This window comes from Mustela lutreola, chromosome 3, assembly GCF_030435805.1.
Source record: "Mustela lutreola isolate mMusLut2 chromosome 3, mMusLut2.pri, whole genome shotgun sequence".
NCBI classification, from domain to species: domain Eukaryota; kingdom Metazoa; phylum Chordata; class Mammalia; order Carnivora; family Mustelidae; genus Mustela; species Mustela lutreola.
This window is the reverse complement of record NC_081292.1, coordinates 409,519-436,600: the sequence shown is the minus strand read 5'-3', so window position 1 is coordinate 436,600 and position 27,082 is coordinate 409,519. Positions and strand designations below refer to the sequence as shown.

At 63.9% G+C, this 27,082-nt stretch overlaps 4 protein-coding genes across 17 annotated transcripts; 1 reads left to right on the top strand and 3 right to left on the bottom strand.

Moving 5' to 3' along the window:
- Positions 1–805: 805 nt before the first annotated feature.
- On the bottom strand, positions 806–13,292 carry ZFTRAF1 (zinc finger TRAF-type containing 1). Of its 7 annotated transcripts, none has more exons than XM_059165443.1 (5): positions 12,756–13,287; positions 4,352–4,499; positions 4,079–4,268; positions 3,144–3,355; positions 806–1,556 (listed from the first exon to the last, which is right to left on the bottom strand). In XM_059165443.1, the coding sequence occupies exons 1-5, from the start codon at positions 13,125–13,127 to the stop codon at positions 1,165–1,167; spliced, it is 1,314 nt and encodes a 437-aa protein (XP_059021426.1). In that variant the 5' UTR covers positions 13,128–13,287; the 3' UTR covers positions 806–1,164. The 7 variants fall into 7 exon arrangements, with proteins under 7 accessions (XP_059021426.1, XP_059021427.1, XP_059021423.1 ...); XM_059165440.1 differs by lacking the exon at positions 806–1,556 and adding an exon at positions 1,924–2,846 and having other exon boundaries at positions 12,756–13,292; XM_059165445.1 differs by lacking the exon at positions 806–1,556 and adding an exon at positions 1,924–2,620 and having other exon boundaries at positions 12,756–13,292.
- Positions 13,293–14,257: 965 nt separating this feature from the next.
- On the bottom strand, positions 14,258–16,040 carry TMEM276 (transmembrane protein 276). Its single transcript, XM_059165451.1, has 3 exons — positions 15,703–16,040; positions 15,273–15,561; positions 14,258–15,064 (listed from the first exon to the last, which is right to left on the bottom strand). Exons 2-3 carry the CDS (start codon positions 15,363–15,365, stop codon positions 14,579–14,581), a joined length of 579 nt encoding a protein of 192 aa, XP_059021434.1. The 5' UTR covers positions 15,366–15,561; positions 15,703–16,040; the 3' UTR covers positions 14,258–14,578.
- A 453-nt stretch (positions 16,041–16,493) lies between these two features.
- Positions 16,494–24,024, top strand: KIFC2 (kinesin family member C2). 8 transcript variants are annotated; one of them, XM_059165423.1, is made up of 18 exons: positions 16,496–16,946; positions 17,186–17,267; positions 17,448–17,608; positions 17,726–17,864; positions 18,026–18,150; positions 18,231–18,296; positions 18,381–18,509; positions 18,887–18,964; positions 19,079–19,193; positions 19,270–19,379; positions 19,776–19,884; positions 19,973–20,130; positions 21,863–21,967; positions 22,048–22,169; positions 22,260–22,383; positions 22,467–22,642; positions 22,737–22,993; positions 23,093–24,024. In XM_059165423.1, the coding sequence occupies exons 1-18, from the start codon at positions 16,848–16,850 to the stop codon at positions 23,458–23,460; spliced, it is 2,523 nt and encodes an 840-aa protein (XP_059021406.1). In that variant the 5' UTR covers positions 16,496–16,847; the 3' UTR covers positions 23,461–24,024. The 8 variants fall into 8 exon arrangements, with proteins under 8 accessions (XP_059021411.1, XP_059021406.1, XP_059021407.1 ...); XM_059165424.1 differs by having other exon boundaries at positions 18,363–18,509; positions 19,130–19,193; XM_059165422.1 differs by having other exon boundaries at positions 18,363–18,509.
- FOXH1 (forkhead box H1) lies at positions 24,004–25,778 on the bottom strand. Its single transcript, XM_059165452.1, has 3 exons — positions 25,507–25,778; positions 25,055–25,159; positions 24,004–24,966 (listed from the first exon to the last, which is right to left on the bottom strand). The coding sequence occupies exons 1-3, from the start codon at positions 25,678–25,680 to the stop codon at positions 24,133–24,135; spliced, it is 1,113 nt and encodes a 370-aa protein (XP_059021435.1). The 5' UTR covers positions 25,681–25,778; the 3' UTR covers positions 24,004–24,132.
- Between the last annotated feature and the right edge of the window lie 1,304 nt (positions 25,779–27,082).

The window sequence follows — 27,082 nt, the reverse complement described above, 5'->3', positions numbered from 1 at the left end:
GCGGGGCAGGCCAGGCCAGGGGCAAAGGAAACGGTTCTTTGGTATTGAAGCAACAGAAACCTATCGCAGAAGAGCCGTGTCTCCCAAGCAAAGGAGGGGGCCAAACTTCCCCTTTCTAGCAGCTCTGAGGGTCTCAGGGTCCTCCAGGCAGGGCTCCTTCCCCCGGTGTGAGGCCCACACACTGAGGCCTGCTTGTCCCAGGCCAGGGCCATGGGATCAGCAAAGTGGAGGCTGTGAAGAGCCCCCTCCAGTGAGAAAGCGTGCTGCCCAAGGACTGACCTCCACAGGGGCCCCCAGAACACAGGGCCGGCAGCCAGTCCCTGACAGCAGGCTGGGGATGGCCGGCCCACTCAAACCTTCACCCAGCCAGGCTGGCTTGTCACCAGCAACCCCCACAGCTTCCCTCAGGCTGGGGTGCTATGCCCTCGAGGCTGAATACAGAAAATAGATTCTCTCTTGCTAAATTTCATAACTTACAGAAGAGCCTGTGAAGACTTCAATCGTTTTCCTGGGAAGAGACAGAGCTTCACCCTGGATTCTGAAGCATCTGCTGAGCCCAGGGGGCCCAGTCCTGCCTCTCTGGAGCAGCTGGTTGGGGGGGGGCGTGCACTGGGGCCGCTGCAAGGCGCCGGCTCAGGCTGCTCCCCTGTGCAGGCCTGTGGGAGAGGGAGCAATGCCTCCAAGTCTCCGTTGGGGGTGTGCACGGGGACGGAGGCACAAGGACCTCTGGCCCTGGCCCAGGCCCAACCAAAGCTCCCCCAGTGTCCAGTCGCAGCTACGCCTTTCCCTCAAACAAAACAGAAAGTAGGAAACAAGGGTGCCTTTTTAATCGCAATCAAATATGCCGTCTGAAGTCAGCGTGCTCCCTGAGCCCGGCCCAGCGCGGACAGTACGCCTCACTGTGCCGCTGGGGGCCAGGGCGTGGCCGCTGGGCTTAGCCCCATCGTGTCCGTGAACCACCGTCTCCTCCGCAGGTAGCCCGGCCTCCGGTGCTCGGGACAGGGGAGGCAGGGCAGAGGGCGAGGCGCGCGCACTCACACCTTCTTGCACGCATGCAGACTTTCCCAGTGTTCGCGTTGGCGGCTCCTCCTCCTCCTCCGCTGAAGCGATCAGCGGGCACGGCGAAGCCACTGTGGGCAGGCGCGGGCAGCCGGGCGGAGCCACCTACTTCTGGATCTGGAACAGGAAGAGCCGCAGGTTGATGTTCTTGGCGGCCAGCAGCTTGTTGCACTCCACGGAGTCGACGATGGGCAGCGGCACGTAGTCCGTCTCGTTGCTCTCGTTGGTGAAGACGAAGTGGTAGATGACGGGGCTGATCTTCACGTCATCGTATGGGCCCTTGAGCAGCAGGAAGGAGCACTCCAGGGGCGCCGTGACCTTGCTCTTGAGGAGGAGCTGGAAGGACAGCGTGCGCTTGCACGACAGGTTGGGGTTCCGCTCCGAGTCGTTCACACGCGCCTTCAGGACCCATGTCTGGTTCAGCACCGTGAACCTCGGCGTCTCGTAGTACAGACGCGTGATGAAGTCATCCGTGCGGTACGGCCGGAACTGGACCTCTGTGGAGACAGACAGGCCGGGAAGAGCCGGCAGTCAGTGCAGGCGGGGCCGGGGGCGGCGCCTTCCAGAGGCCGAGCGAGGACAGAGGCTCAGCCGGGGAGGAAGGCAACTTACCCGCAGGACAGAGCGTGCTCTGCTTGTCACAAGGCAAATCAAACGCAATTATGGCAAACGGAGGCGCACACAAGCTTGGGGGAAACAACTACAAACAGAAGTGACACGCATTAGCTGCAGGGAGTCCGGGCGCTGAAAGAAGTGAGCGGCCCGACCCTTGCTGGCCTCCCGCTCTGCCTCCCCCAGGGCCCAGCCCAGGCAGAGGGAGGCCCACCCGGGGGCGTGGGTAAGCAGACACACAGACAGGATGCGTTCTGAGAACAAGTGCACTTTATTGGTTCGGATACAGAGCTGCCAGAAAAGCCGGCGGGCGGGCACGTGGCCCGAGAGCCTGTATGGGGCGCAAGGCGGAGCGCCGGCGTGTGGCCCGGTGCTGGGCGCCTGTGCTGTCACACAGTTCTCTCAGCACAGCCCGGGGCCCGTGGCCCGCGAGTCCCTCCACGGAGGCGGCCAGTCCTTCCTGTGTGCACGGGGGTCCCTGCCCGGCCACCGCCACCGTCCTGATGCCTCGGCCCGCCCAGACCGGCAAGGCCTGGCCTGGATTGTTTGCGCCATGGCGCCCAGCAGGGCAGCTGAGGCTGCAACTAACCGTGGGCCATGACCTTCTGGTGCTGAGGCTGCCGGGCCCTTCGCCTCTCAGGCCTGTGCAGGCCCGCACCTAGCCAGGCCTAGTCCAGGCAGGATGGCATGGCGTGACCGGTTGCCTGTGGCTGCCCTTGATGCTGAGCCGACTGCCTGCTGTGGGCTGAGCAGTAGAGGGCCGCAGTCTCCCTCAGCGGCCCCTGTGTCAGCAGGTGCTTCTTGCTGTTCTTGTGTCTGGACCAGGCCCTGGCCTGGTTCCTGCTCCCCAGCATGTCCAAAAGCAGTGGCCGTGGCCAGGAGAGCCCGTGAGATCCAGCGGGCCTGAGTGCGGTCCAGCCTGCCCGTCCCTGGGCGTCCACTCCCAACTCTGCATTTTGAGCGGAGCACCCTCAGCTCACGCAGGAGCCCTGCCCCTGGGCATCTTCTTGATGGCCTCAGGAGCCCCGCGGCCACAGCAGTATCTGCCTGCAGGACCGGATGTGCTGAGTGCTCTTCTCGCCTTTGGCTCCACAGGGCAGGCCCCTGGCTGCCGGGCCCTCCAAGATACACCCACCTTCTGCTCAGACACTGACCGTCCCAAGGGCTGTGCAGCCCTGCGCAGTAGGACGCCACCGTGTTAGGGTGGTGGGGCCAGGGAGGGGAGGACAGGTGAGAGAGCCTCTGAGAGCCATGCAGGTGCCCCCAGGGTCCTGCCCCGGCCCCTCCCGTGCTTGGCCTCTGGCACGTCTTCTCCCCCAAGGTGTCCTCCCATTCACTGAGAGCTTGTCCAGAGCCTGGCCACCCAGCACAGCCTGTGCCTGCTGCTCAGAGCCCACTGCTCCCTCAGGTCCCGACCGCCACATACCCCCCTGCCCCCCGTGCGGCATGCAGTGGGCGGCGGGGCGCCTCACCTGTGTAACCGATCTTCTCAAAGCTGAGCAGGCTGAAGATGCTGTTGTACAGCTGCATCTCCTTGCGGTGGCTCTGGTCCATCTCGTCGAGGATCTCCATCAGCTCGTTGCCCGTCTTGGTGGGGTGGGCACAGGCAGCCTCATGCACCGTCAGCTCATGGAAGGGACCGTGCCACGGGCAGCCGATGCGCTTGTATTTGCACTGGGTCACCCTGGGGAGGAGGCGAGCACCGTGGTCATGGGCTGCGCCCCGCGGGAGGTGGCTCTGCCCAGCAGTCCTCCAAAGTCGGGCCCCTGTCCAGGCCCTACTCCTACAAACTATGCCTTGAAGGACATATTCACCGTGTGCCAGCCCCCAGGAAGGAGTCCGTGTGCGTGTGAGAGACTGAGGGAGGAGCACAGGAGAGCTGTGAATCCACGTGCCACCTACATCCTTTGCTGGGAAGACTGTTTTGCTTGGCAACGGTGGCCACTAACCATGGTCTTGGACCCAATGCAGCTCTGCCTCACGTGAGGCTCACAGGCCTGAGCACCGGAGGATAGCAGGGCTGGCCGGCAAGGACTGGGTCGGGCGCCTGTGCAGCTTTGTGCTGAGCTCCCAGAGCTGGCCGTGCTCTCCTGGGCCCTCTTCTAAGAGGCCCCCATGCAGCCAGGGAACCCTGGAGAGCCAGGGGCATGTCCAAACAGCCAGTGGGTCCAGAGTGGGGCCCACTCCTGTTCCCCGCCAGGGCTCAGGTCCTGAGTGGCTTCAGCCCGGCCCATTCCGGCAAGGCTGTCCCTGGGCTAATGTGTGCAGAGCCCAGAGCCAGGGCAACAAAGACCGACCAGAAGATCCCGCACTCTGGGGCCACGCCTGCAGCAGGCTGGCCTCCAGCCCCGCCCCAAGCCCCGGCATGCGGGGAAGCCTCTGGCGGCCAGACCGGCCCGCAGGTCACCTGTCCTGGCACTCCTCTTTCTGGTGCCTCTCCAGGAGGGAGCGGGGAAACTGGCGCAGGCAGAAGCCACACTCGGAGGGCAGCTCGCTCACGGCCTTCTCCACGGCCAGGTTGCGGCAGCAAAGGCTCTTACTGATCTCACAACGACAGTTAGGGCACGTGGCCTGCTCCTCCTTCAGCCGGGCATCTGCTAGTAGGTGGATAAAACAGCCAGCGCACATCAAGTGACCGTTAGTACACTGCGAAGAAGGAAAGGGAGATGAGCTCACAGACCTGCAGGACGTGCACACGCACGCACCAGCCCGCCCCGTGGGCTCCCGCTGCAGAAGGGCCTACAGGTGCGGAGAGGCAGCCAGGGCCACTGCTCCGGAGGGACGGGCCCTCTCCCTGGAACACGGCCAACACACGGCCAGTAGGGCTCCTGTGGAGAGGCAGGTGACACAAAAGTGGCCCTTGGGGGCTTGCAGAGGTTACTGAGCCCCACTGAGGTAGACCCACTAGTGGGGACGGGCTGGGCCACACTGGGGCTTGGAGCCTTTTCCCAACCCAGGGGCCCGGGACGGTCTCAGGGGTGCCCTGGAGGCCCTGATTTTGGGACACCTACGGGAACACAGACTCTTGTCCAAGCCTGGCAGTGGCACATAGCCAGCAGCTATCAAGCAGCGGCAGACAATGCTCCCCTGTGCTGGGGGCTGGGGACCTGGCTCAGACTTCCACTCTAGCCCTCCTTGGCCAGCACAGGCAAGAAGGCAGCTGCCACCCAAGCAGCGAGGCTGGCGTCCTGCAGGGACCCTCCTACAAGCTAGCGGCACAGAGCTGTGGCAGGGAGAGAGGCCTAGCTGGCCTGGAACAAGGGTGTGTGGGCACAGTGCTTGCCTAGAGGAAAGAACTGGGGTCACGGGCAAGACAGACTGCCCACCTGGCTCCGTAGGCGGCAAAGCCCCTTCCTCTGGGAACCTGCAGACCTGAGGCCCAGACGCTGCCCGGAGCACCCCGCCCCCTCCCGGGAGTCCTTGCACATGCCGACAGCGGGCCGAGGCTCAACTCTGGTCTTGGGTCTCTGGTTCCACACATACGTCCTAAGTGCCCATTTGGTGCCTTTCAGAGAAATACACAGGCTGTGGGCCTGGCCCTCCAGGGGTAGCAGAGACCCACAGAGAAACCAAGAGATACAAGAGCAAAGACTTGAGCTGAGCGTCCCTTCAGGGCAGACACAGCTCCCCAAGCCTGGCCCTGGCTGGTAAAAACCTGCAGGGGCAGAGGTCAGGGAATGCTGGGGGTCGGGGGGAGGCAGGGTTCTGCTGAGGGTAAGCTGGATGTCCACTTGGGAGACTCTCCCACAGCCAGCTGAGGGTGAGCGGGCAGATGGCCTGGGCTCATCAGCTGCGGGAAACCTCCGGAAAGCCACCAGGTGCAAGCTTCCCTTGAAGTCCCGGACGCTTCCGGGGGAGCTGCCTAGCCACACCCACACCCACGGGACCCTCGGTCAACACTGGCCGCCATCCCATGGTCTCAGGGCTCTGGGTACCCTGAGCCAAGGAGCTTCGGGAGGCCGAGGGAGTTCTGGGCACCTGTGTGCCAGGCCTGGGGCTAGTGAGTGATGGGACTTGCGCCCTGAGGACCAGTGCGGGTGGGGGGCTGGGGCTGACAAAGGCCTCACTCACAAAACCCATGGCCACACAAACACCACAGGTTATCTGTACTAAAAATCTCCACTTCTAAGTCAGGCCTAGAATTAAAACGTGTATCATGAGGAAGGGGAGCTGGCAGGGCTCAGGTTGGAGGAAGGGGCCTGGCAGGGGCGGGCCAATGCCAGCTCTGGACCCGAGGGCCGGCGGGGAGTGGGGAATCCCAGGAGCGGCTAGGACGGTCTGAGGCCTGCGCACAGAGGCAGCAGGCTGGGAAAGCACCATCTCCTGTCCACCCCCAGGGGCCGATGGAGAAGCCAGACAGGCGGCGTGAGTGAAGGGCAGGGCACACAGGCACGGGCACCACGGGACCCTTCCACCTGGCGGGAGGGGCGGGAGGGGCGGGCTTGGTCACGCCCCCCGCCCAGGGCCAAGCCCAGCACAGGCCTGGCTTCGCTAGACCACAGTCCCCGAGAAAAGACTGCTGCCGCCCGCCGAGGCATAGGGGACCGTGTCTGTGTCCTCTAAGTGCGTCTTCCTGGGAGGAGGGACTTCAGCCCCCGCCAGCCTTGGAAGTGAGGACACACCCCCCGCCGGGCGCCTCCGGTGAGGAAGCCTGACTGGACAATAAGATCCTTCACTTCCAGGGCCTGAGGGGCTGAGGCTCTAGCTCCAGTGCCTTCTAGGGGGAGGCTACGTGGCAGGCCCCCCCCCCGCCCCCCCCCCCCGCCCCCCCGCTCTGCAGCCACCACTCGCCTGGGCAGAGCAACAGAAGCCCGCTGGCTTCTCGCCTGCGTCCCGGTGGCCCAGCCAGGGCGTGGGGTGAAGGTGAGAGGCCGGGACGCCGTCCAAGGGCCTTCTGAGGAACACCCATGCTGCCGAGCATATGCTGCGAACCTCCCAGCGCTGCCCCGAGAGTCCGCTGCTCTGGGCCGGGGGCTGACCTGCACACCCCTCCAGCTGGTCTCTTCTAGAGCCCGTGGGCCGCAGGAACGCCCAGGCTTCCAGGCTAGCTCCCACCCCCTTCCTCCTGTGTTAAATGCAACACAGGCTTAGGTGATAGACACCACGGAGAAGCAGCACCAGGCCCTGCCCTTCTCTGGGGAGAGGTGGGGTCACTGCCCCTTAGGCCCCACGACCTCAGTTAGGAGCTAGAGAACAGTGAGCCAGCAGGAAGCTGCAGAGTGCTGCTGGCACAGCCAAGGGACAGCTGATGTCCACATGCGGCCATTATCTGGGATGTTCTTGGGTCCAAATGAGGTGCTGGTCTGGACCCAGGAGGTCTGTCCACACAGGGTGCATCACCAGCTCCAGAACCCTGCCCGCTCTCCAGGTCTTCCCTGCCCTCCTGAGCAAGACTTCAACTCCATAGGCAGGTCTGGGCACCCGGTAAGGCAGACTTAAGCCTCCTCAGCGGCCAGGTTGGTCTGCACCTACCCCAACTTGCCCAGCTGGGACCCAGCTCCCCAGGGACGCTGTGCAATGCCAGCTACACACCAAGCCTCTCATGGACAGTGAGGGCAGGCCAGAATGCCCCACTCCACATGCTAGAGCCAAGCCCCCAAGAGCCTGGGTACCTCCAGAAGCAGCCCTGGAGCGCCCACGGAGGCTGCCAAGAAGATCCTGCCAGTGGGAGGGGCAGGCAGAGGAGCCCCCCAACTCAGAACATGACAGGGCTTCCCAGAACGGATGCTGGCTTAAACTCTAGCCTACAGGTCACTAGCGGCATGACCCTGGGCTGGCCGCTTTCATCTCTGCGCCTCCCTTTCCTCAGGCACAAAAAGTGACAAAGACAGGACGGGCACATCACGTGCTGAAGACCCGGGGTGAGACGTGTATGACGGCACGGCTCAGCCCCCAGCATGCGACAGGAGCAGAATAAACACCCACCGTGGCCATCGCACAGCAGAGCCTGCCCAGCCCCTCACAAGGCCCCCACCTGCAGAGCAACCCCACCCCAGCCACAGCAGTACCCCCCACGCCCCTCCGCAAACACCCCAGGAGCCGGCACGTGTCCCTCCCAGGACAGAAACCCCTCCCCCCACCTGGCCGCAGGCAGCTCCCGTGCACCGGCCAAAACCCCCGAGTTAAGGGGGACTGAAGGTACCATCCACACGCATGAAGACGGGCCCTAACCCCAGGCCTTGGGCTGTAACGGGCCTTAGCAAATACCCCTCAACTCCTGGAAACCGAGACTTGGTCAAGAGGTCTTTTAAGCCCTGTTTTGCGCTGGGGTTCTAGGGAGGCTCGGCCCCCAAACCCACGTGCGCAGCCCACCCTCCAAAGCACGGCCAAGGGCACTAACCCCAGAGCTGCCTCTCAGCCCAGCTGGAGGCCCCCACCGCGCTCGCCAAGGTTGCATCCCAAATCCTCGAGATCTGGCCCCACACCTCGTCAATCTCTGTATTCAAGGGACCTAAGAAGAGACCTCACAATGTCCAAGGAACTCAGCTGTTCCGGGGAGAGCCAGGCCTCTAACACTCAGCAGGTTTCGGGTTTGAAGTCCTGCACCAACAGCCTCTGACGCCTCAAAAGCTAGGACTCGGGCAGAAACCAGCCCTTCCCACAGCCAGGCTCTGGTTCAGAAGGCAGGCACTCCAGGGTGAAAGGCAACTCAAACAAGCAGCCGCCTCAGAAACACACAGCTGCTCGTGGAGCCAGAGTTCAGGAACTTTCTCCTCTCGATTTGGACACGGACGCGGGTGCGTGTCCACAGCTCTACTCTGCCGCCTCCTACCTCGCCGCAGGCGCCAGCAGCTGAGAAGAGGGTCCCAGGCCGGCCGGGTGGGCGGCCTCACAGGGCTGCCTCAGACATCACTCAGAACAGAGCCTGCAGCGCCAAGCACTCTGACAAGGGTCACACTGCCTGGGGCCTGGACAAAGATGGGCCCACCCTGCTTCCTAGGCCTTTTACCAGTGTGACTGCCAATCGAGTAACGAGTTTCCTCGAGCCAGGGCCTGAGCCGAGCGCTGGTGGAGACAGGAGACCCGCGGGGTGAGAAGCACGGCAAGGTACTCCCAGCCCTCCCACAGGGCAGAAGCGGGCCAGCGCCCAATCAGGTAAAGACAAGCACCCCGTTGCAGGAGAGGGTGGCCACCGCACGGGGCCATGGCCGCTGTGGGGCCCTAGAAGAGACACTGGAGAGGGAACGGAGCTCCCAGGTGGAAGGGGCACAGCTGCCACACGTGGGAGGAGGGGCCGTGCTGCCAACAGGGCAGAAAGCCAGTCGGGGGCCCCCACTACGACTCCTCCTTCCCCGATGGGGGTCACAGGGAACTTCTGGCTGAGAACACAGTAAGAGATCGGGGAGCTCTGCGGCACCCCCCACCCAGACGCTGGCCCACAGCTCAGGGCCTCAGTTGACATCAGCATGGTCCTACCAGGTGCACCATCCGGACAGCAGATGGGGCCCCATGTGAAACGCTGGGGAGGCCTGGGAAGGAGGTCAGGCTGTAGTTCTAAGACTCCAGGCACTGCCAAGGCTGTCTCCTCCAGAGAAGGGCACTCATACACATGCCGGGGGGGCGGGGGGCAGGCACACTGGTGCCACAGTTCTGCCCCCATAGCAGGGGTCCTGCTGCCCACCCTGCGCCAGTATCCCTGCTCCAACTCCAGCCCTCCTGCCCCCACCTGCGAACCTGCCCCAGTGGCTTCCTGGGACTCTGGGAAGTGGCCCCATATCCTGTTAGGTCAGTCACCAAGGACACACCCAATACCCGCACAGAGAACATCAAAGCCAGCACCTGCTATACCCACTCCATCCCTAACCTGACCTAACTTGAAGTAGGCCATGGTGAGAACCACCTGCATGAGTGCCTCGCTTACACCAAAGCAAGCCCCAGCCCAGGTATGCGGCTGGGAGAGAGCCAGCTGCGTGGGGCCAGGGCTCCGACTCAGGAATAGGTGGGCAAGTCGGCTCCAGGTGAGCTCTGGCCACCACCACAGCTCCCCTGGTGGCCACAAGGCAAGCTCTCAAGTTATGGTGTACTCAGCCCACTCCAGAGGCCCATGGAGCTATCCCCCCAGATTCAGCCAGGCACAGCGCCCAGGACTCGGCATGGCCCCTGGCTATTCTCCTCACCCCAGAGCTGGGCACATCTAGGACAATCCCCAGACACACAGTGTGGCTGGTGCCTGCCCCCCAAGTCACGTGTCCTGGCCAGGGCGGGGTGGGGGGAGGGGGAATAGAAGAAGTGTTGCTGGTAGGAACAGAGAACAGAACACATCACATGCCTGAGACTAGCCTACCAGAAATGGCCAGTCAACACGGCTCACCAAAGAAGGCCCTCAGAAATGGAGGGGCTGAGCCCAGGCCAAGAGGTGATGGCCAGTAGTGGGCCCCAACCAGAGACACACAGAAAGCTGTGTGCCTGCCAGTTTCAAAACAGTGTGTGTAGGGCCGAGGACACTCATGACCAAACTCTCCTGGGAGTAAACCCAGCTCAGATGCGACCAGGCAATGGCTCAGCGTCTCCAGGCCCATCCCAGCCACTACCCTCAATGACCTCATCCAGGGTCATATGCAGCAGGAGCCACCAAGAACCCTTCCCTCCTTCCTCTGGCCCCTCATGGGCACTGCTATGCACCCAAGTCAGCACCCCACCACCCGACGGCAAGCTTCCAGCACCCAAAGCAAGTGCTGATCCGTGGAAGGACTCTAGTTAGCCTTTCTAGAGTCAAGGGCTCTGTTACTGTTCACATGTTCTAGAGCTTTCTCCAGGCCTCCAGAGGTGAGAGGAAACACCTCCCTACCAAGACCTGGCTGTCACTTGGGGAGAATGGACGTGGAGGCGGGGGACCCGTACCACAGCACACAGCTTAGCGTCACGGATTCCTCTTGCTTAGCACCCTGCTTCCAGGGAAGCTGCTCAGCACAGCCCACTAGGCCACAGGGAAGGCCACAGGGAAGGGCTGTCTCAGCGCCTCCACTCTCTCGTCACAGCTGCTTAGCTGCCTGCCTCCAGCTTGCCCAGGACAAAGCTCTGCTCCCAGCTCTGTGTGTGCCGGTTTGAACCAGCCAGGCTCATAGGCTGGGGACCAAGAGTCCACACTAGGCAGCCTATTATCATGTCATCATGCCGGGGCCAGGTCTAGACCACTCACAGGATGTCACAGGATGGGAGTCCCCCAAATTCCCCCACGACTCTCCCTGCACCCATCAGTGGCTTGGCTTTTGGGGGCTCTCATTTAAGACCCAAGGAAGGAAGAACTCTTCCACCTGAGACCAAAGATCACAGGCAAGGGAGAAAGGGGCTGGAGAGGGCACAAGCCCTATGGGGTACCCCAAGGCTGAAGGACTATGGGAAGCACTCCCCAACTGTATCAGAAGACCTGTGGTATTCCTGAGCGAGGGCCTCTTGCCAGGAAAGGCTGAGAGCCAGTACCCTCCACCCAAAGAACTCAACCCTTTTCCCTGCCAATGCCTTCTCTTTCCTCTCTGTCACCTGGGCACACCAGGGTCCTCCTAAGCTATGTCCTGCCAAAGCAGGAAAGGACGTGGAGATCTAGAGGCTACCCAGACTAGCCTCATGCTGCTTACTACAAAAATGGCCCTCTCTGGGCGCCTGGGTGGCTCCCTGATTAAGCATCTGCCTTTGGCTCAGGTCATGATCCCAGGATCCTAGAATCAAGCCCTACATTGGGGCTCCTTGCTCCGAAGGAAGCCTGCTTCTCCCTCACCCACTACCCCTGCTTGTGTTCCCTTTCTTTTTTTTTTTTTTTTAAGATTTTTATTTATTTATTTGACAGAGAGAGATCACAAGTAGGCAGAGAGGCAGGCAGAGAGAGAGAAAGAGGGAAGCAGGCTCCCTGCTGAGCAGAGAGCCCGATGCGGGGCTCTATCCCAGGACCCTGAGATCATGACCCGAGCCGAAGGCAGCAGCCCAAACCACTGAGCCACCCAGGCGCCCCTGTGTTCCCTTTCTCACTGTGTCTCTGACAAATTAACAAATAAAAATTTAAAAAAAAAAAAAAAAAAAAGGCCCTCTCACCCCTGGTCCCCAGTTTAACACCAGGGAAACAAGGCCCTATCAGCTAGCTCCCCTAAGTGCAAAGCAAGGTGACAGAGAACCTGTTCCGTTCCTCAAAGGGGTTCTGGGAAGAAGGGGTGTCCAAGTCAGGGTGGGGAGGAGGTGCTGAGGTGGACAGAGGGGAGCAAAGAGGCGGGGCAAACTGACCCAGCCAAGTGTGGCCCCTGCTGCTATGTGACGCACGGGTGAGACCCACCAGGGCCAAGGACGCTCCCTGAGGGCCGTGGCTGGCTAAGGACGGAGTCCAGCCACCATTCTGAATCGTCACGTGGATAAAGGGGGCTGGACACAATCCCTGGAGTGCTGGTAGCCGGAGGAGCCCGCCCCACGGTGTGGGTCAGGCTGCAGGGGGTGGGAGTCCACCTTGGGGCACAGCAGGCTAGAAAGCACAGCAAGAGGTCAGGCTGGGAAGGGGCTTTGCAGGTGGCTCATCCACACCAGGAAGGAAACACAGGGAGAGAGGAGGGACAGAGATGATCCTGACCCTTCAGTGTTCTTCCAAGACCAGAGGAAAAGAGAGTCCTTTCCGCCGCGAGCTAGAAGCGCGCCCGAGACGCCTGGAGACGGCTTTCGGGGGTGTGGCTGCTCCAAGAACAGAGGTCTCGAGTGAAGAGGGAACCCCAGGGTGGCCCTGAGTCCCCGGAGCTCTGAGAGTGGGGGGGGCGGTCTGGGAGGGGGTGGGCGTCTGTCGCCAGCTTCCTTGGGGGTCAGCCTGAGAGGGCGCGCCGGGGGCTGCTGACGTGGGGGCAGCGGGGAAGGCTGGAAAAGACGAGATTCGGAGCGAGCCACAAGGGCCGTGCGGACGAGCGAGGCCGGACCGCGACTGGGAGACCAAGTCCTGCGAGGAGCAGAGCTTCCGAACGGACTCAGGAGTCGCGCCCGCTGGGGCCCCGGAGCTCAGGCCCGGCTTCCGAGGGCGCGTGGAGCGCGGGCTGCGGGGGGGGGGGGGCGGGGGGCGGGGGGGGGCGGCCGCGGCGGGGCTGGACCGGGCTGGGTCGGGGTCGGGCCGGCGGCCCTACCTGGTACACGGAGGCCTTAGGCAGGTCCAGGCAGACGGTGCAGCACAGCACCGAGTAGAGCCGCTCCTCCAGCTTCCCGCTGCCCGCCGCCGCCGCCGCCGCCGCCGCCTCGGCCGCCTCGGCCGCCCGCAGCCGCTTCTTGGGCGGCGCGTCTGGGTCGCCGGCCGCTTCCTGCAGCTGCCGGGCGCCGGCCAGGCCCGCCTCGTCCGGGAGCCCGGGCCCCGCCGCCTCGCCCAGCGCGGCTGCTGCCGCCGGCCCCGCGGCCGCCCCAGGCCCGGCCCCGACCCCGACCCCGGCCCCGGCCCCGGCCGGCACGGCGCCGGCGGGCCCCGCGGCCGGCCCGCCCCCGCCGGCCTCCTCCGCGCCGGACATCGCGGCCGGTCGGCCCGGCGGGCGGGTGCCGGCGCGCACCCGCGGCTGGAGGCTAGGGGCGCCGCGCGCTCCCGCCGCCCTCTCGCTGCCGCCGCGACCCCGCAACCCCGGTCCCTGCGCCGCCGCCTCAGTGGGCCCGGCCCGCGCGTCGCCCCGAAGCCGCCGCGGCCACCGACCCCGGCGCGGCCGCCATCTTTGTTTTCGCTGCGCGCTCCCCGGCCGCCGCCACCGCCCCCTCGGTCTCCCTGTCACGTGACCGTCGGAGCCAATGGGAGCGCCACCGAGGGCTAGACGGCACGTCCGCCAGACCCAATGGGTGCGCAAGGACGCCCGAGGGCCGGCCCCTGCAGAAAGTGGGCAGGAAGGGGGCGGGGCCAGGGAGACCTGCGGCGGGGCGCGCGCCGGGGGCGGGGAAACCCTGGGGCTGGGGGCGTGCGCGCCGCTTCCGGTCCGTCTAGGGTGCGGCCCACAGGCCGAGGGCCACTCGGATGGACCCGCACGTCGGGGTTTACTTGCGCCTTTGTCCTCCCACACTCGGGGTTTGGAGACGCCGGGGAGAGAATCCCTGCTGGCCACTCCTGTCCCTCTTGTGTGAGACCAGGTGTCCTTCCACCGCCCCCAAGCATGGGTACTCCCCGAGAAAGGGCTCCGGACCTGGAATTTAAACCACCCTTCTGTCTAATCCCGGGGTTGGAAACCGAAGAGGGGTCCGCTAAGGAAAGTGAGGGTCTTGGGAAATCAGGACGCGCCTTGCACAGGCCAGAGGGCAAATAAGCCCATGTCGAATCAGCTCTGGGAGGGGACGTGAGCTCGGAGGACAGCTAGCTCTAACACAAGGGTAGTCTAGTCTTGTCCTCTCCCACCTCCACCGGCAGCCGGTGAAGGTCACTGTCCCGGAGGGCTACCTGCAACGCTGTGCAAGGATATTCAGAGCTTCACCAGGTCGTGGGGCCCAGGACTAGGTCTTCTCAGTCTAACAGTCCTTGACAAGGGCGTCATTAGGTCAGGCTGAGTGAGGCCCAGGGCTAATTCCAGGACATCCATTTTTTTGCACAAGGAAACCAGCTGCTGCGCTGAAGTTTTAGAAAGCTCACCGGAGGACCCCTCCATCCCTTTCAAGAATGGGCAGATTCCATATTCCTAAGGTTTATTGGAGACCAAGCCTCTCTCTGGATCCAAAACCATGGCCTGCCCAGCATCACGTCCCAACATGTGCCTGGGGCCCCATCTCTTTCATTCCAGTCTAGGCGAGTGCCCACACTTAGCCAGAGGAGGGACAGTGCCCAGAGTCAGCCTCCTGACGAAGGCATCCATCCGGGCACGAGCCAACCCTGCAGCAAGCTCTCTTTGGGAGGCAAGAGAGTCCATCCTAGGGGAAGAGGCCCACAGGAGCAGCCCTGTGGGAGGGGGAGGTGTGGCCAGGGCAGAAGCCCCACTTTGATCCCCAAACATCACTCCCACTGCAGTCGCTGTGTGTGCAGGGCTCGGTGGTAGGCCCAACTGCCTGCGGCCAGGGCCCATCGACAGACGTCCTCTTTTGGTAGCAGCAGCAGTCTGTCTTCCTCCAGCCGGCTCAGGAGGCCTGCAGCACCCAACATTGCGCCCCCCCACATTCCATAAGTGTTGGTTGTGAAAACGGCCACAATGAGGATGGTTACTGCAACCACCAGCACCACTGCCTGACCAGCCACAGAGCGGCCCTCAGCACCAAGGTGGTCACCGGCCACTGCCAGCACCATTCCTCCTCCCAGAAGCAGGTTGGCAGAGGAGCGATCCCCGTTCACCCAGTGGAAATCAAAGGCCAGAAGGGGCAGGCCAATGACAGTGGCCACCCAGGCTCCAGCAAGACAGTCTTCATCTGTGCCCAGCCCCGGGGCCAGCACGGTGGCAGAGGCCAACGTCTGGAGCAGGAAGCCAGCAGCGGCCCCTCGACTTGCCTGTCAGTATAGGGATAGGAGGAGATGTGTGTGGGGGGGGGAAGCCAGGGCTTTCCTTTAAGCAGGGAAAGGTCTGGGGGTCTCATGCAACCCTGGCCTTCAGACTCAGCCGCCCACCACCATCTCCCTGGTCGGGGCAACGGGACCTGATGCAGGTGCTTACAGTTTGGGAGTGGGACACACCCCTACCCAACCCCAGCGTACTCACCTGGGCGGTGCTCACAGCTGCATGGAGAGACACCACTCCCAGTGCCAGGTGGGACAGGGTCGTGCTCCACTCACTCCAAGGCCTGGGGGCCATGGCACCTCGGGTGGTAGTGAATGTGACACAGGAAGGGGATCCAAAACTTTGGAGAGGAAGAAAACGCAGAAGCCGGCGACCAGAGCCCTAAGGGCAACTCTCCTGGACTCCCAGGTTCCAGAGCCCCATTTCTAAGTGTTGGGATAGGCTCAGGCTCATCCGAAACTTTCCGGACCCCTGGGACCCCTGGACGCAACTGTGGGGAAGAAGCAGCTAGTTAGGCCGGCAGAAGAAGGGAGAAAGCGAACCTGACTTGGGTGGACGTGAGTTCTGGGGCCCTGGAATCGAGGTAGGGGTGCCGGGCCTCGGGGAGAGTCGCGCGCTAGGCCCACTCGACCTCGTTCCTGCGCTTGGGGAGGCGCCGTCTTCGGAACCCGGCTTGGAAGCAGCTACGGCGCAGGCTCTCAGCGGCGGCTGAGCTGCGAGGGCCCGACGCAGCGGCGAGCTGTAGGCCAGAGTCGCCCGCCCGCTAGCTCCTCCGCTCCCCGGCTCGCCGGTTGCTGCCCGGTCTCCAGCCCGGCGTCGGCCGGGTGCGAGCCAACGAGAGGAGCGGAGGCTAGAGCGGCAGGGGGCGGGGTCTGGGCGAAGCGGGAGTTCTAGGAGGGCCGGAGGGGGTTGTGAGGGCGGAGAGGGGACTGGGAGGAGGAAGCTCTGTCCCACGACTGAGGTAGAAGGCGGGGAGGGTTTGGAGGGATCTGGAGTGAGGGGAGGGGCTGTGAAGGTAAGGCCCCAGGAAAGGGGCGGGTCGTGGGCGGAGCTGTGAGGGGAGAGGATGGGCTGTTAGGGGATGTGGGCGGGACTCAGAGGCGTGTGGGCGGTGCTGCGAGGAGGTCTGGGAGGGGGGTTCTGGGCGGAGCTGGGGGGGGGCGGTTACAGGAGGCGGGGCTGAGAGGGGGGCGGGTTCTGGGCGGAGCTGGGAGGGAAGGGACTATTTTAGGGGGCGAGACTGTGAAGGGATCTGGGCGGGGCTAAGAGGGGAGGGGGGGTTCTGGGAGGAGCTGGGAGGGAAGGGGCTGTTCCAGGGGGCGTGGCTTGGCAGACGGGCTGGACAGGGCTGAGAGGGGAGGAGGGGTCTGGGCGGGTCTGGGCGGGTCTGGGCGGGTCTATGAGGGGAGGGAGTTACGTGGGGCTGACAGCCTGGCCTCCCACAGGCTGTGGGCTCTAACGGGCGAGGGCGATAGGGTCCCCCCAGAAGGCTGGGAAAGATTCTGAGGAGGGGGTGTGTGGAGACCGTGGGTGCCCCCAGCCTGGGGTCTCAGCGAAGGACGGGGGGGAGGCGCGGGGCCGGTGTCGGGGTGCGGCCCCGGGGGCTCCGGTCCCGGCACCCCCTTTCTTCGGGCACGCGCCCTCCACCCGCGGGAGCGGGGCCGTGGGGGCGGCCGCCCCGAGCATGCGCACGGGTCTCGCAGCGCGCGGGCGCGGAGTCTGGGCGCTGGGACGCGGGGCGGCGCGAAGCGGGGCCCTCCGCCGCCCCGCGCGCCCATGTACGCCTTCTACTCGCTGCTCATCTACATCTTCTACAGCCTCTTCCGTAGGGATGGCGGGGCTGCGGCGGCCGGTGACCCCGAGGACCCCGCCCAGGTGAGCGGAGCGCGCGCGGCGCGGCCGGCGCCCCCCCTTCCCGGGAGCGGGTTTGGCGGGCCCGCGCAGCGCACGTTCCCGGGGAGCTGGCGCGGGGGGAGGGGGGCCGTGCGGAGGACCCCGTCTCCGATGTGGTGTTGGAAGCCGAGACCTCGACTCCCTCGGCCCCGGGTCTCGGAGGGAGGGGGCCGCACGAGCTGCGCACTCGATGCTCAGAAGTCCCGCTGCTCCCTCCCCAGAGTGCGGGTTGCAAGCGCGGGGGTCGCCGCCGCCCCGACCAGCCCACGGCGGAGCTGTGGACCGAGCTGACAGGCCTGGTCGGTAGGTGCTGTCGGTGCGCCGAGAGCGCTGCGTCCCCGGGGCCAGGAGGGGAACCCGCCGCCCGAGAGAGGAAGGGGCTGCCCGCGACCTCTCGGGGGCGGGGGAAGGGGGCCCAGCAGGTGCTTCCCGGTGGCCCGGCCTCCGACCCGTGAGCCGCGAGCCTCGCTGTCCCGCTACCAGGCCTCCCTGGGTGCTCCGAATCTGAGGATGGGCGGGAAGAGGGAGCCGAAGGCCGCGCTACGGAGGTCTCCCTGGAAGAGGCTCTCGTGCGTCTTGCTGAGTTCCTCTCCGTCCAGCTGGGGGCGGAAGAGAGCTCCGGGAGTCCTCCCGACCTGACCAAGGTGAGCGGGGCTGAGGGTCCTTCTCCCGCTGACCCTTCCTCTCTGCACAGTCCTCTGGTCTCCCCGTGCGTGTCACAACCTCAGTCTCTTCTGCTCTGGTTCTTATGTCCTTTCCAGCCGAGCGATGTCCCCCCACTGTTGACGGTGACTGGTCAGCTCTTGGCCCTCCTGGCATGGACTCGGAGCCCCAGGAGAAGGCAGGCCCTGTCCCAGGGGACTCAGCCGGCGTTGGAGGGGCAGTGCCCCACTCCCGTGGGTGCGTCGGGCATAGTGCGTTGTAGAGGGTGCGTGTGGAGGGAGTGAAGCCCACAGAAACGGAGTGGCCCACAGTTGGGGCGCCCATGCCCACCTGTTCCTAGGCGTCCCCTCCTCCAGGTTAGAGAGCTCGTCAGTCTTAACTGCCCGCCCCCCCGCCAGGATCCCCATCTCGAGAAGAAAGCCCTTCCCTTTCACCAAGGGATGAGGCCCAAGGGCAGAACCCTCCCCAGCTGGAGGAGGACCGGAGGGCGTGGCAGCGGCTGGAGCAGCTCATCCTGGGGCAGGTAAGGAGTCCAGCAGGCCCCCGGGACTGGAGGGGGGTGAGGAGGAGATGCTCCATGCTGTGTCCTCCTCTCCTTCCCAGCTGGAAGAGCTGAAGCAGCAGCTGGAACTGCAGGAGGAGGAGCTGGGCCGCCTGCGCCTGGGAGTGGTAGGGCGTCGGTGGGGTTCCAGGAGGGGGTGGAGAGAGACCCCTGACTCTCAGGTGCGTCTCCAGGGTTTCTCTCTCCGCCAGGGGGCGACAGACTCAGAGAAAAGGGTCCAGCATCTGACCCTGGAGAACGAGGCTCTGAAGCAGAGCCTGAGCCTCATGCGGGATCTCCTGCTGCACTGGGGCCCCGCAGCCTCCACCAGGGCCCCTCAGGTATCCTCCTTAGCCACTACCGTTCCCGCAGTCTGGGGCTTCTGAACACCTGGCTACCTGCAACATGGCCCAGGGCCTGATGCTGCTGGAACCCTCTCTGCCCTCTCAGGGCCAGAGCCCCAAGGGGTGGACAGGCCTTGGGACGGTCTGCGCAAAGTAGTCCCCTCCAAGAGACCAGTGCCTGGGGGAGGACACCTCTGCCCTGTCCCGTGGACCTGTATAAAGTCGGGAGACGGGGACTCATGACCAGTTCAGTCTGCTGTTCTCGACTTGACGTCCCCATCCCTGAAATGGGGCTGGGGCATTCCCTCCCCCCTTGGTTGGCTCCTGGCTTCACGGCTGACCCGCCCACCTGCCCCCCACACACACACACGCAGGAGGAGGCAGAGGCGTTGGTGGAGCTCCAGGGTCGGCTTCAGGAAGCCCAGGACACCACAGAAGCTCTTCAAGTCCAGGTGGGCACTGAGCCCAGGGGCCGGGAAGGCTGAGGCAGCCGGGAGGGGGGTTGTCTGAGGCAGGCCCGGTAAGTGCCCTGTTTCCTCAGTGACGGGTGGGGTGGGGCGGGGCAGCTGGGGGTGCAGGAGGTGCAGCTGCAGGGCCTTCGGGGGGCCCTTCGGCAGCTCCAGCAGGAGACAGAGCAGAACTGTCGAAGGGAGCTACAGCAGATGCACGGGCAGCTGGCAGGTAAGGGCGGGGACCAAGGGCTCACGGGAAGGCCAGAGTGTGTGGGCTCTCCCTCACAACAAACTCTCCCCGCCAGGACTCCGGGCACGGATGGCTAGCCTGCGCCAGGGCTGTGGGGACCTCCGAGGCCTGGTCAGCACATTTACCCAGAGCTGTCAGTGTTCGCTCAGTGAAGCCCGCGGTCAGGTCAGGACCATCTGCCCCCTCTCCGGAACTCACTCTCTGGGCAGCCTGGTCACTGTTCGCCCATGGGGAACCCCTTATTCTTTCTCGCCACCTCAGGGGGCTGCCCTCTGTAAGGGGGGTGGTAGGCGCTGGAATCAGAATAGCTTGTGATCTCACACACCCTGGGTGTGATCTCATTTCTGTCTGTGCAAACTGGGGTGATAGTGAATCCCTCGCAGGGTTGCCAACCCCATAGGAGACAGGGGTCTTTCTCCCTTGTCCTCAGGTCCTGGGTCTCCATCCTGGGCCCACAGAATGGTGCCCGTAGGGGCCCAGAGCCACCGAAAGTTATGTTCTTAGCACCCCCACCCCCAGCTCCTCGACTACACCCACTTCCTCATATCCCTGTTCCGCCAGGTGTCCTGGGCCCTGGGAGCACTGTCAGCTGGCAGGGGTGGGACTCAGCTCCCTGAGGAGCAGCGGGGGCCCCCGACTGGATGCCCGGGGCGGCTGCTGGAGCTCAAGGGTATGGCAGGCTTGGACAGCGGAGGAAGGGGGGTCTCCCCATGCTTTCGGGCCTGGGAGGCAGACTACTGATGTGATCTCCCTCCCAGGAAATATCCGTGTGCTGTGTCGGTTGAGGCCAGGGACACCCTCCAGCCTGGTGAGCTCGGAGCCTGGCCCCAGTGGCACGGTCACCACCTGCTATCGAGGGCGCCAGCGTCGCTTCCGCCTGGACTGGGTCTTCTCTCCAGAGGCCAGCCAGGAGGAGGTGATGTTCTGCCCTCCGTCTGGGCTGTCCTTCCCTCCTACTGCCCACGAGTGAGAAGAGGCTCTGGGTTCCCCTTCATTTGCCTTCCCAGTGGCTGAACTCCAGCCATTGAAGGGAAGGGAGCAGGAGGTTCTGGGAGGCAGGACTGAGAGCCTAGCTGGCCATCTCCTTTCCTTCTGGAATTTTCTCTTTGCATCATTTGACCAAGCTCTGCAGTGCCAGTGGAAATGGCACTATAGCCTTCTGGTTTAACAGAAAGGTTAACAATTGAAAAAGCATTTTTTTTTTTTTTAACCAGGAAACTAAGCAAAATGATCTTGTCTTGAGATGATGGCCACTGCTCAGGGAGCTGGCTGCTGAGCGCGGCTCGGGTGCTGCTGTGATGGGGACAGGGCTGTAGTCTTCTCCATCCCGGCTTGCCGGCTGCCTACTCTCCCGGCCTTGGTGGAGCAGGCGGCCGTGAGGGCAGGCAGGAGGAGCTGGCAGCCTCTGCTCTCTGGTTGCCCGCTACAGACCCCCTGTAGATCCGTTCTCCTTCCCCCTCCCCTTTCCTGCCCACTGCTCACCACCTTGCTTCATACACTCCCTGCCACTGTCCACATAGAATTTGCCATTAGAACTTCTTGAGTTCAGGAACCAGAGGCGATCGCATAAGGGAGGGAGCAAGCAGACCTGTGTTGGCCTCGCAGGGACACAGTGTGAGGAGAGGGTCTGCCAGATGGCCAGGGTGCCCTCCCCCACTTCCTGGAGCACCACAGCTGTTTTTCACCCTCTCTCTCTATCTCACATGCCACCCCTGATCTCAGCCTGCATCCCAAACTTCAGCCCCGTGCAGGCCCCGTCTGTTGTCTTCTGGGCAGTCCTCTGCACAGGGCCCTCCAATTCACTGTGTCTGAACAGAGGAGCCAAAGGCATATTTCACTGAGCCCGCTCACTTGTGCTTGCTATCCGTGCCAGGTCACAGAGTCCCCCTATCGGTCACCTGCAGCGCTTCCTTCTGGTCACAGTCTTGGTGACCTCATGGCTTTTCTGGGTTCTGCCCTCCTTGCCAGCCATGAACATGTTGAGTAGAACTTGCAGGCTTCTCGGGTATCAGCCACCTTCTGGGCACAAGAGCTTGGCCATGTTTTGCTCAAAAGGCTGCTGCTGGGTCTGGAGGCCGACAGGAGCCGGGTCCCAGTGCCACCTGCTCTTCAGTGGCCTCTCCGTGGACCCTCGCAGGCCAGGGTCCAGAGGGCTTGGCATCCACCATCCCGCACAGCTGGGGAGCCCTTTCGGGCTCACCCGTTATGCACTGAGTACTGTTCCAGTCCTCAGGTGCACGCTCCCCTTGAACTCTTGCGACAGGTGGCCCTGTACTCATCACCTCAGCGAGTGAAAACCTTAGCCCAGAAGGATGTCATGCACTCTGCTTCCCAGCACACCTGGAGTTGGAACCTGGCAGCCAAGCCCAGCATTTGGGCCCTTGGCTGCTGCTCCCCTGGGTCTCCCATGTGGCCCTCGGAATCCCAGTGCTCCACGTGGCTTGCTCCTTTTCTCTGTCGCGTTCCTTCCCGTCTTTGCTGGCAAATTCTTGCAAATGCCACCTCCTCCAGGGAGCCTCCTTAATTTTTTGGGAGATCCACCCTTCCACCGTGACCCCAGAGCCATCCTCCCGGGGGGGGAATCAAGCTTTGTTCGCTCTGTGTCCCGGTTCTGGGGCTTAGGACCCCCCCACCCCTCCCACCCCTAGGTCTTCAGGGAGCTGGAACCAGCTGTGCTGTCCTGCCTCCGTGGCTACAGTGTGTGCATTTTCACCTACGGTCAGACGGGGACAGGCAAGACCTACAGTATGGAGGTGGGAAGGGGAGACCCTGGGTGGCTCCTGGGGCCAGGGGCTGGGCTGGGAGACTGATGGGGTGCCCCACCCTGTCCCAGGGCCCACCTGAGGACCCTGGCATAGCTCCTAGGGCACTGCAGTCGCTGTTCCAGGAGATGGGGACGGGAGGGCAACATCGTGTGACTCTCAGCATGGTGGAGATCTACAATGAGGCCGTCAGGTCAGAGCCATGCTACAGCGCCTTCTCCTCACCTTGTGCTCTTCAGTTCCCTGGGAACCTCAGAAATCAAACCCTTCCCTTTCTCATCAGGGATCTCCTAGCCCCAGGGCCTCCTGAGCGGCTGGCCGTGAGGCAGGGCCCAGCAGGCCAGGGGGGCATTCAGGTGGCTGGCCTCACCTACTGGGATGTGCCCAACCTGGAGACGCTGCACCAGGTAAGGCTGCCCAGTGGCAACGCACCCCCGCCCCCTCCCACCTCCCAGCAGCCCTCCGAGGCCCCGCCTGTGCTCCCATCTAGGGATGCAGACCCTGCAGTGGGCAGGTCCTATCGCTCCGCCCTCCAGATGCTGAGCCTGGGGAGGAGCAACAGGGCCACCGCCGCCACCTCCAAGAACCGGCACAGCTCTCGGTCGCATGCCTTGGTCACACTGACCTTGCGCGCGGCGTCCCCACCGCGCGGGCCAGGCACCGCAGGTATCGAGGCGCGCACCCGAGCCCCGCGGGTCGTGGGGGCTCACAGCACCGGAGACCAGGGATCCCACCACGTCGGGCTGGCTCGCCCCCGCAGGCACCCTGCATCTGGTGGACCTGGCGGGATCCGAGCGTGCCTGGAAGGCGGGGGCAGCCGGCCCGTTGCGGGGAGACGGAGACGGCGCCCAGCGTCTGCGGGAGGCCCGGACCATCAATCGCTCGCTGCTGGCCTTGGGGGGCGTGATGGCCGCGCTGCGGGCCCGCCGGCCACACGTGCCCTTCCGCGACTCGCAGCTCACGCGACTGCTGCAGCCGGCGCTGGGACCCGGCGCCACGGCGGTGCTGCTGCTGCAGGTGGGCGGAGGCGGCGGCGGGGCGGCGGGCGGGTCGCACAGCCCCCCCCCCCCCCCCCCGCCGGCTCGGGGCCCGCCCACCAGCGCCGCTCCCCCGCAGATCTCCACGCGGCCCGAGGACCTGGGGGAGACAGTATGCTCGCTGAAGTTCGCCGAGCGCGTGGGCCGAGTAGAGCTGGGGCCCGCCCGGCGCTGCAGGGCCCCGCGCTCCGGGACGCCCTCCTCCCTCAGCACCGACACGCCCCTCACCGGGACCCCCTGCACGCCCACGCCGCCCCCCGGCAGCCCCCCGAGTCCCGGCGCGGAGAGCGACTCCGGCTCGGCTCTCGGGACCCAAAAGAACGTGTCCTCCTAGCCTGGACTCGCGCCCTGCCGACAGAGCTCCTACACCCTCACAACCTCCTTGATCTCAGAGACCCCCTCTCCTCTCAAGTTGGTTCCCTTGCCCCAGGAGTGAGGAGGACTTAGCGCAGCGACAGAACCAACCCTCCCTCCCCCAGCCCCTCCGCTTCCTCCTTATCACCATTTGCTGTTATCGGCGGCACACAGCGGGGGATGCCAGACCCGCAGGAGGTGGACCCCCGCCGTGGTTAGCCCAATCACCACCCCATCACAAAAAATCAGACTTGGCATTAAAATGTTGTCTACTCCTTTACTGTTCCATTCCCCACGACCACCACCAAAACCAAGTAGGATTTTGATTTCCTTTTCCCAAAAAAGGTGCTGCTACCTCATTCCCAGGCAGAGGAGGTAGGACAGGACTTTAGGCTGGAGCCGAGATTTAGGTCCTCCCTCCCCCCAGCCCGGAGCCAGGGAGGGGAAGTGACACATGGTGATGGATGGGTAGAAGAAGGACAGACGGACAGAGAAAGTGGGATCAGGAAGGGGCTGCTGCAAGCAAAGCCCCTACTCTTTCCAGTCTTGTCTCGGGGGGTAAGGGAGGCATGACGACCATCAGGGCCAGCCAGGGTGGTGCCCGCTGGATCACAGCCCTTTGGGGGGCAGTCCAATAAACAGCATGGATTCTCAGTACCGCTGGTGCCTGATGCTTCAGGCTGCCGTGGCCACCAACTCCTTTTGGACCTCCTGGCCTTGGTTCCCCAGCAAGCCAGGGGCGGCAGGGAGGAAAGCTCCCTTGCCCTAGGAGCCTCCCCGGCTGTACCAGGAGAGCAGCCAGCCTGGGGTGGAGGCACCTGGGGCCCGGGAGTGGCTGACCCACACATCATAGATGCTCTTGTTGGGTGGTACCCCCTGGAAGAGGGCATCTAGATCCCAGAGCAGCCCTGGGGGACCCTGACTTTCAGGGGCCACCCCCCAATAGGCTGAGCTGGTTGAAGGTGGACACTGGGGACAGGATGTGGGCGGCGGTAGTGGCGCCAAGGGCATCACCACATTGGGAGTGTAGATGGGCAAGTAAGAGGTGGGCAGCTGCCCCCAAAGTGAGGCCCTGTGACTCCCACCGGACAGCACCCCAGGATCTGGAGAACCCTGCAGTAAGTGGAGGGGCCAGGCTCTGTGCTCAGGGGAGAGGGGCGAGGGCCTGCTGGTTCCCCTCTGGGAAGTCTCCGCATCTGCTCTCCTGGGCCCAGGAACGGGGCAGAGGGGCCACAGAGGCCTCTCAGAGGGCAGGGGTGGAGTGGGCATCACCTTCTCCCCACTGTGCTCAGAGCCTGCCGGATCTGGGCTGCTTCGTGGTGCCCCGTCCCTGGGATCGCCTAGCAAACACTTTATGCTGAAGCCCTCACTGGGTGTTGGCTGGGGACTGGGTGGCGGCTGGGGACTGGGCGGCCGGTAGGGCCAGCCGTGCAACACGTAGGGGCCCAGGTCCTTGGCGAAGGCTCCCCGCGTGCCCCTGCTCTGCCAGCGCCGGCAAAGGGCGGTGTTCTGCAGCCGCAGCGCTTCGGCCGGTATGAGGCTCACGTCGACTGCCCAGAAGTTGCCCTTGGCCTGCGGCTTGGCGGGATCTTTAGGCACCTGGAGGGGGTGGGGAGGCTTGGGTGCGGCCGTCCGACCCCAGACACACAGGATTTCCGCCCCAGCTCCGACCCTCGCCCTACCCCACCTTGCGGAAGCATCGGTTGGAGGAGAGGTTGTGGCGGATGGAATCCTTCCAGCCCTCGTAGTCGTCCTTGAAGAAGGGGAAGGCGGCCTGGACCTGACGGATGATCTGAAACCACCCACCAACCGGCCAGTCGGCCTGGTGTGCGGTGAGCCCGGACGCAGTGGGCGGGGGGCCAGCACCGCCCCTCCCCCCACAGCCGGGCTTAGGGGACTTGCCCGCCCCCACCCCCCAGAACACGTCTACGCTGGAAGGAAAAAAGCCCCGAGGGAAGGGTCCTGCCTCTGCACCTCCGCTCTTTCCTCTGTGCCCAGGCCTCAACTGGCCGCACTGAGCTCAGCTGGGCAGGGCCAGGAGGGGAGCGAAGACGGAGTCTGAGCCTCGGAGTAGGTGGGGGCCGGGTCTGTCGAAAGATCCGATTCTCTAGTGTGAGGGGAAATGGGGGTCCCTCTCACCTGGGCCAGCTTCAGTCTGCGGGAGGGTGCGGCCTGGATCACCAAGGCAATCATGGCCAGGTAGGTGTAGGGTGGCTTGTCATGCCGCAGGTATCTCTTCTTCCTCCTCTTAGGGGGCTGGGAGGACGAATCCGACCCGGGAAGCCCCAGACGTGGGCTGCTGCAGGGCCCCATGTAGGGGAGGCACGCAAGCTGGGCAGGGGCCTGGCCCCGTGGAGGCAAGGCAATGGGGCAGCGCGGTGAGGAAAGGCTGGGGGCCTGAGGCCGGCGGTCCTGGCGGGCCAGACCCTTTATCATTCGGATGGAAGGGGGAGGGGCAGGGAGGCCGAGGGAGGGAGGAATAGGCGGTGGGGGAGGGGAGCATGCAAGGGCTGCCACAATTAGCAGGTTTCAGTTAATCTGGAAGGGAGGGGCAGGGAGGATTCCAGTGGGGGCTGCGGGCGGCCACCCAGGCCTCATTCCTCACCCCTGGGCTGCCTTCAGCACCCCCTACAAGCTGGAAGGAAAAGCCTTTGGAACGGGCCTTGTGACTTATGGTTACTTTATCCTGTCTGGGCTGGGCAGGGCTTCAGGCGCCCATTTAAGAGCTGATGGGGTTGATTTACCCACAGTTGACCTGCCAAGAATGGGTGGGGCCTGCCCAGAGTTCAAGGCTGAGCAGCTTCCGGGACCTAGGTGGTCGTCGGAGGGCCTCCTGGAGGAAACCGCAGGAACAAAATAGGGACACGTTTAATTCAAGTAATTTTCCCAGGGGCTGCTGCGGGTCCCCAGTGGATTCTCGAGGCCTAAGAGGTCCCTTCTATCCCCTCCTTGGTGCTTGCTAACAGCGGGAGCTGACCAGCTCTCCTTACTCCTCGTGTACCTCACTGGCTCTTCCTGGCCCCAGAGGACTTTTTGGAGGCAGGCTTACCTCCCTTCTCTCTTTTGGTCCATTGGACCCAGAGCTCTAAATGTTGTTATCCAGGAGGATGTCCCTCATTCTTTCGGGGCACTTGGGGAGTGCTCTTGGGTGTGTGTTTGTAGGAAGAGGAAGAGGTCTCCTAGCTGGAGGAGTTTACTGGACACTTCTTGGGGCCAGGCCTTGAGGATACAGCTTCATGGGTCATAGTTCCTGTCCAGGGAGCATGAAAGGACCACCTGGCTTCTCCCTGGATAGGACTGAGAGCACAGGTGTGTTGTGTGAGTACACAGGGAGGCTTCCCAAGGAGCCACAGGGTCCTGGGGCTTCCTCTAGGTAGAAGAAGACATTTCCCAGGCAGGTGGGGGTTGGCCTGAGTGGAGGAGGGGCATAGGGAAGAGAGTGGAGGCTCAAGACTGGGGAGGCCTGAGGGGCGAGCATCCTCTGCTCAGGCCTGCCTATAACCTCTGTGGGTTTTAGCAGGAACAGGACCTGTCCCAGAAGTGTGGTCCCAAAAAAGTGCCTCTGGCAGGTGCCCTGAGACTTACTGGTTCTCTTGATTCCCAGACCCAATTCTGTCTCCTCCCCTTCTCTCTGGCCATCTGATCCATCAAGGATTTTGAGTTAGTTAAGGCCTATGGTCTGTACCATGACGGGAAGACCAGCCCTGCCCTTCAC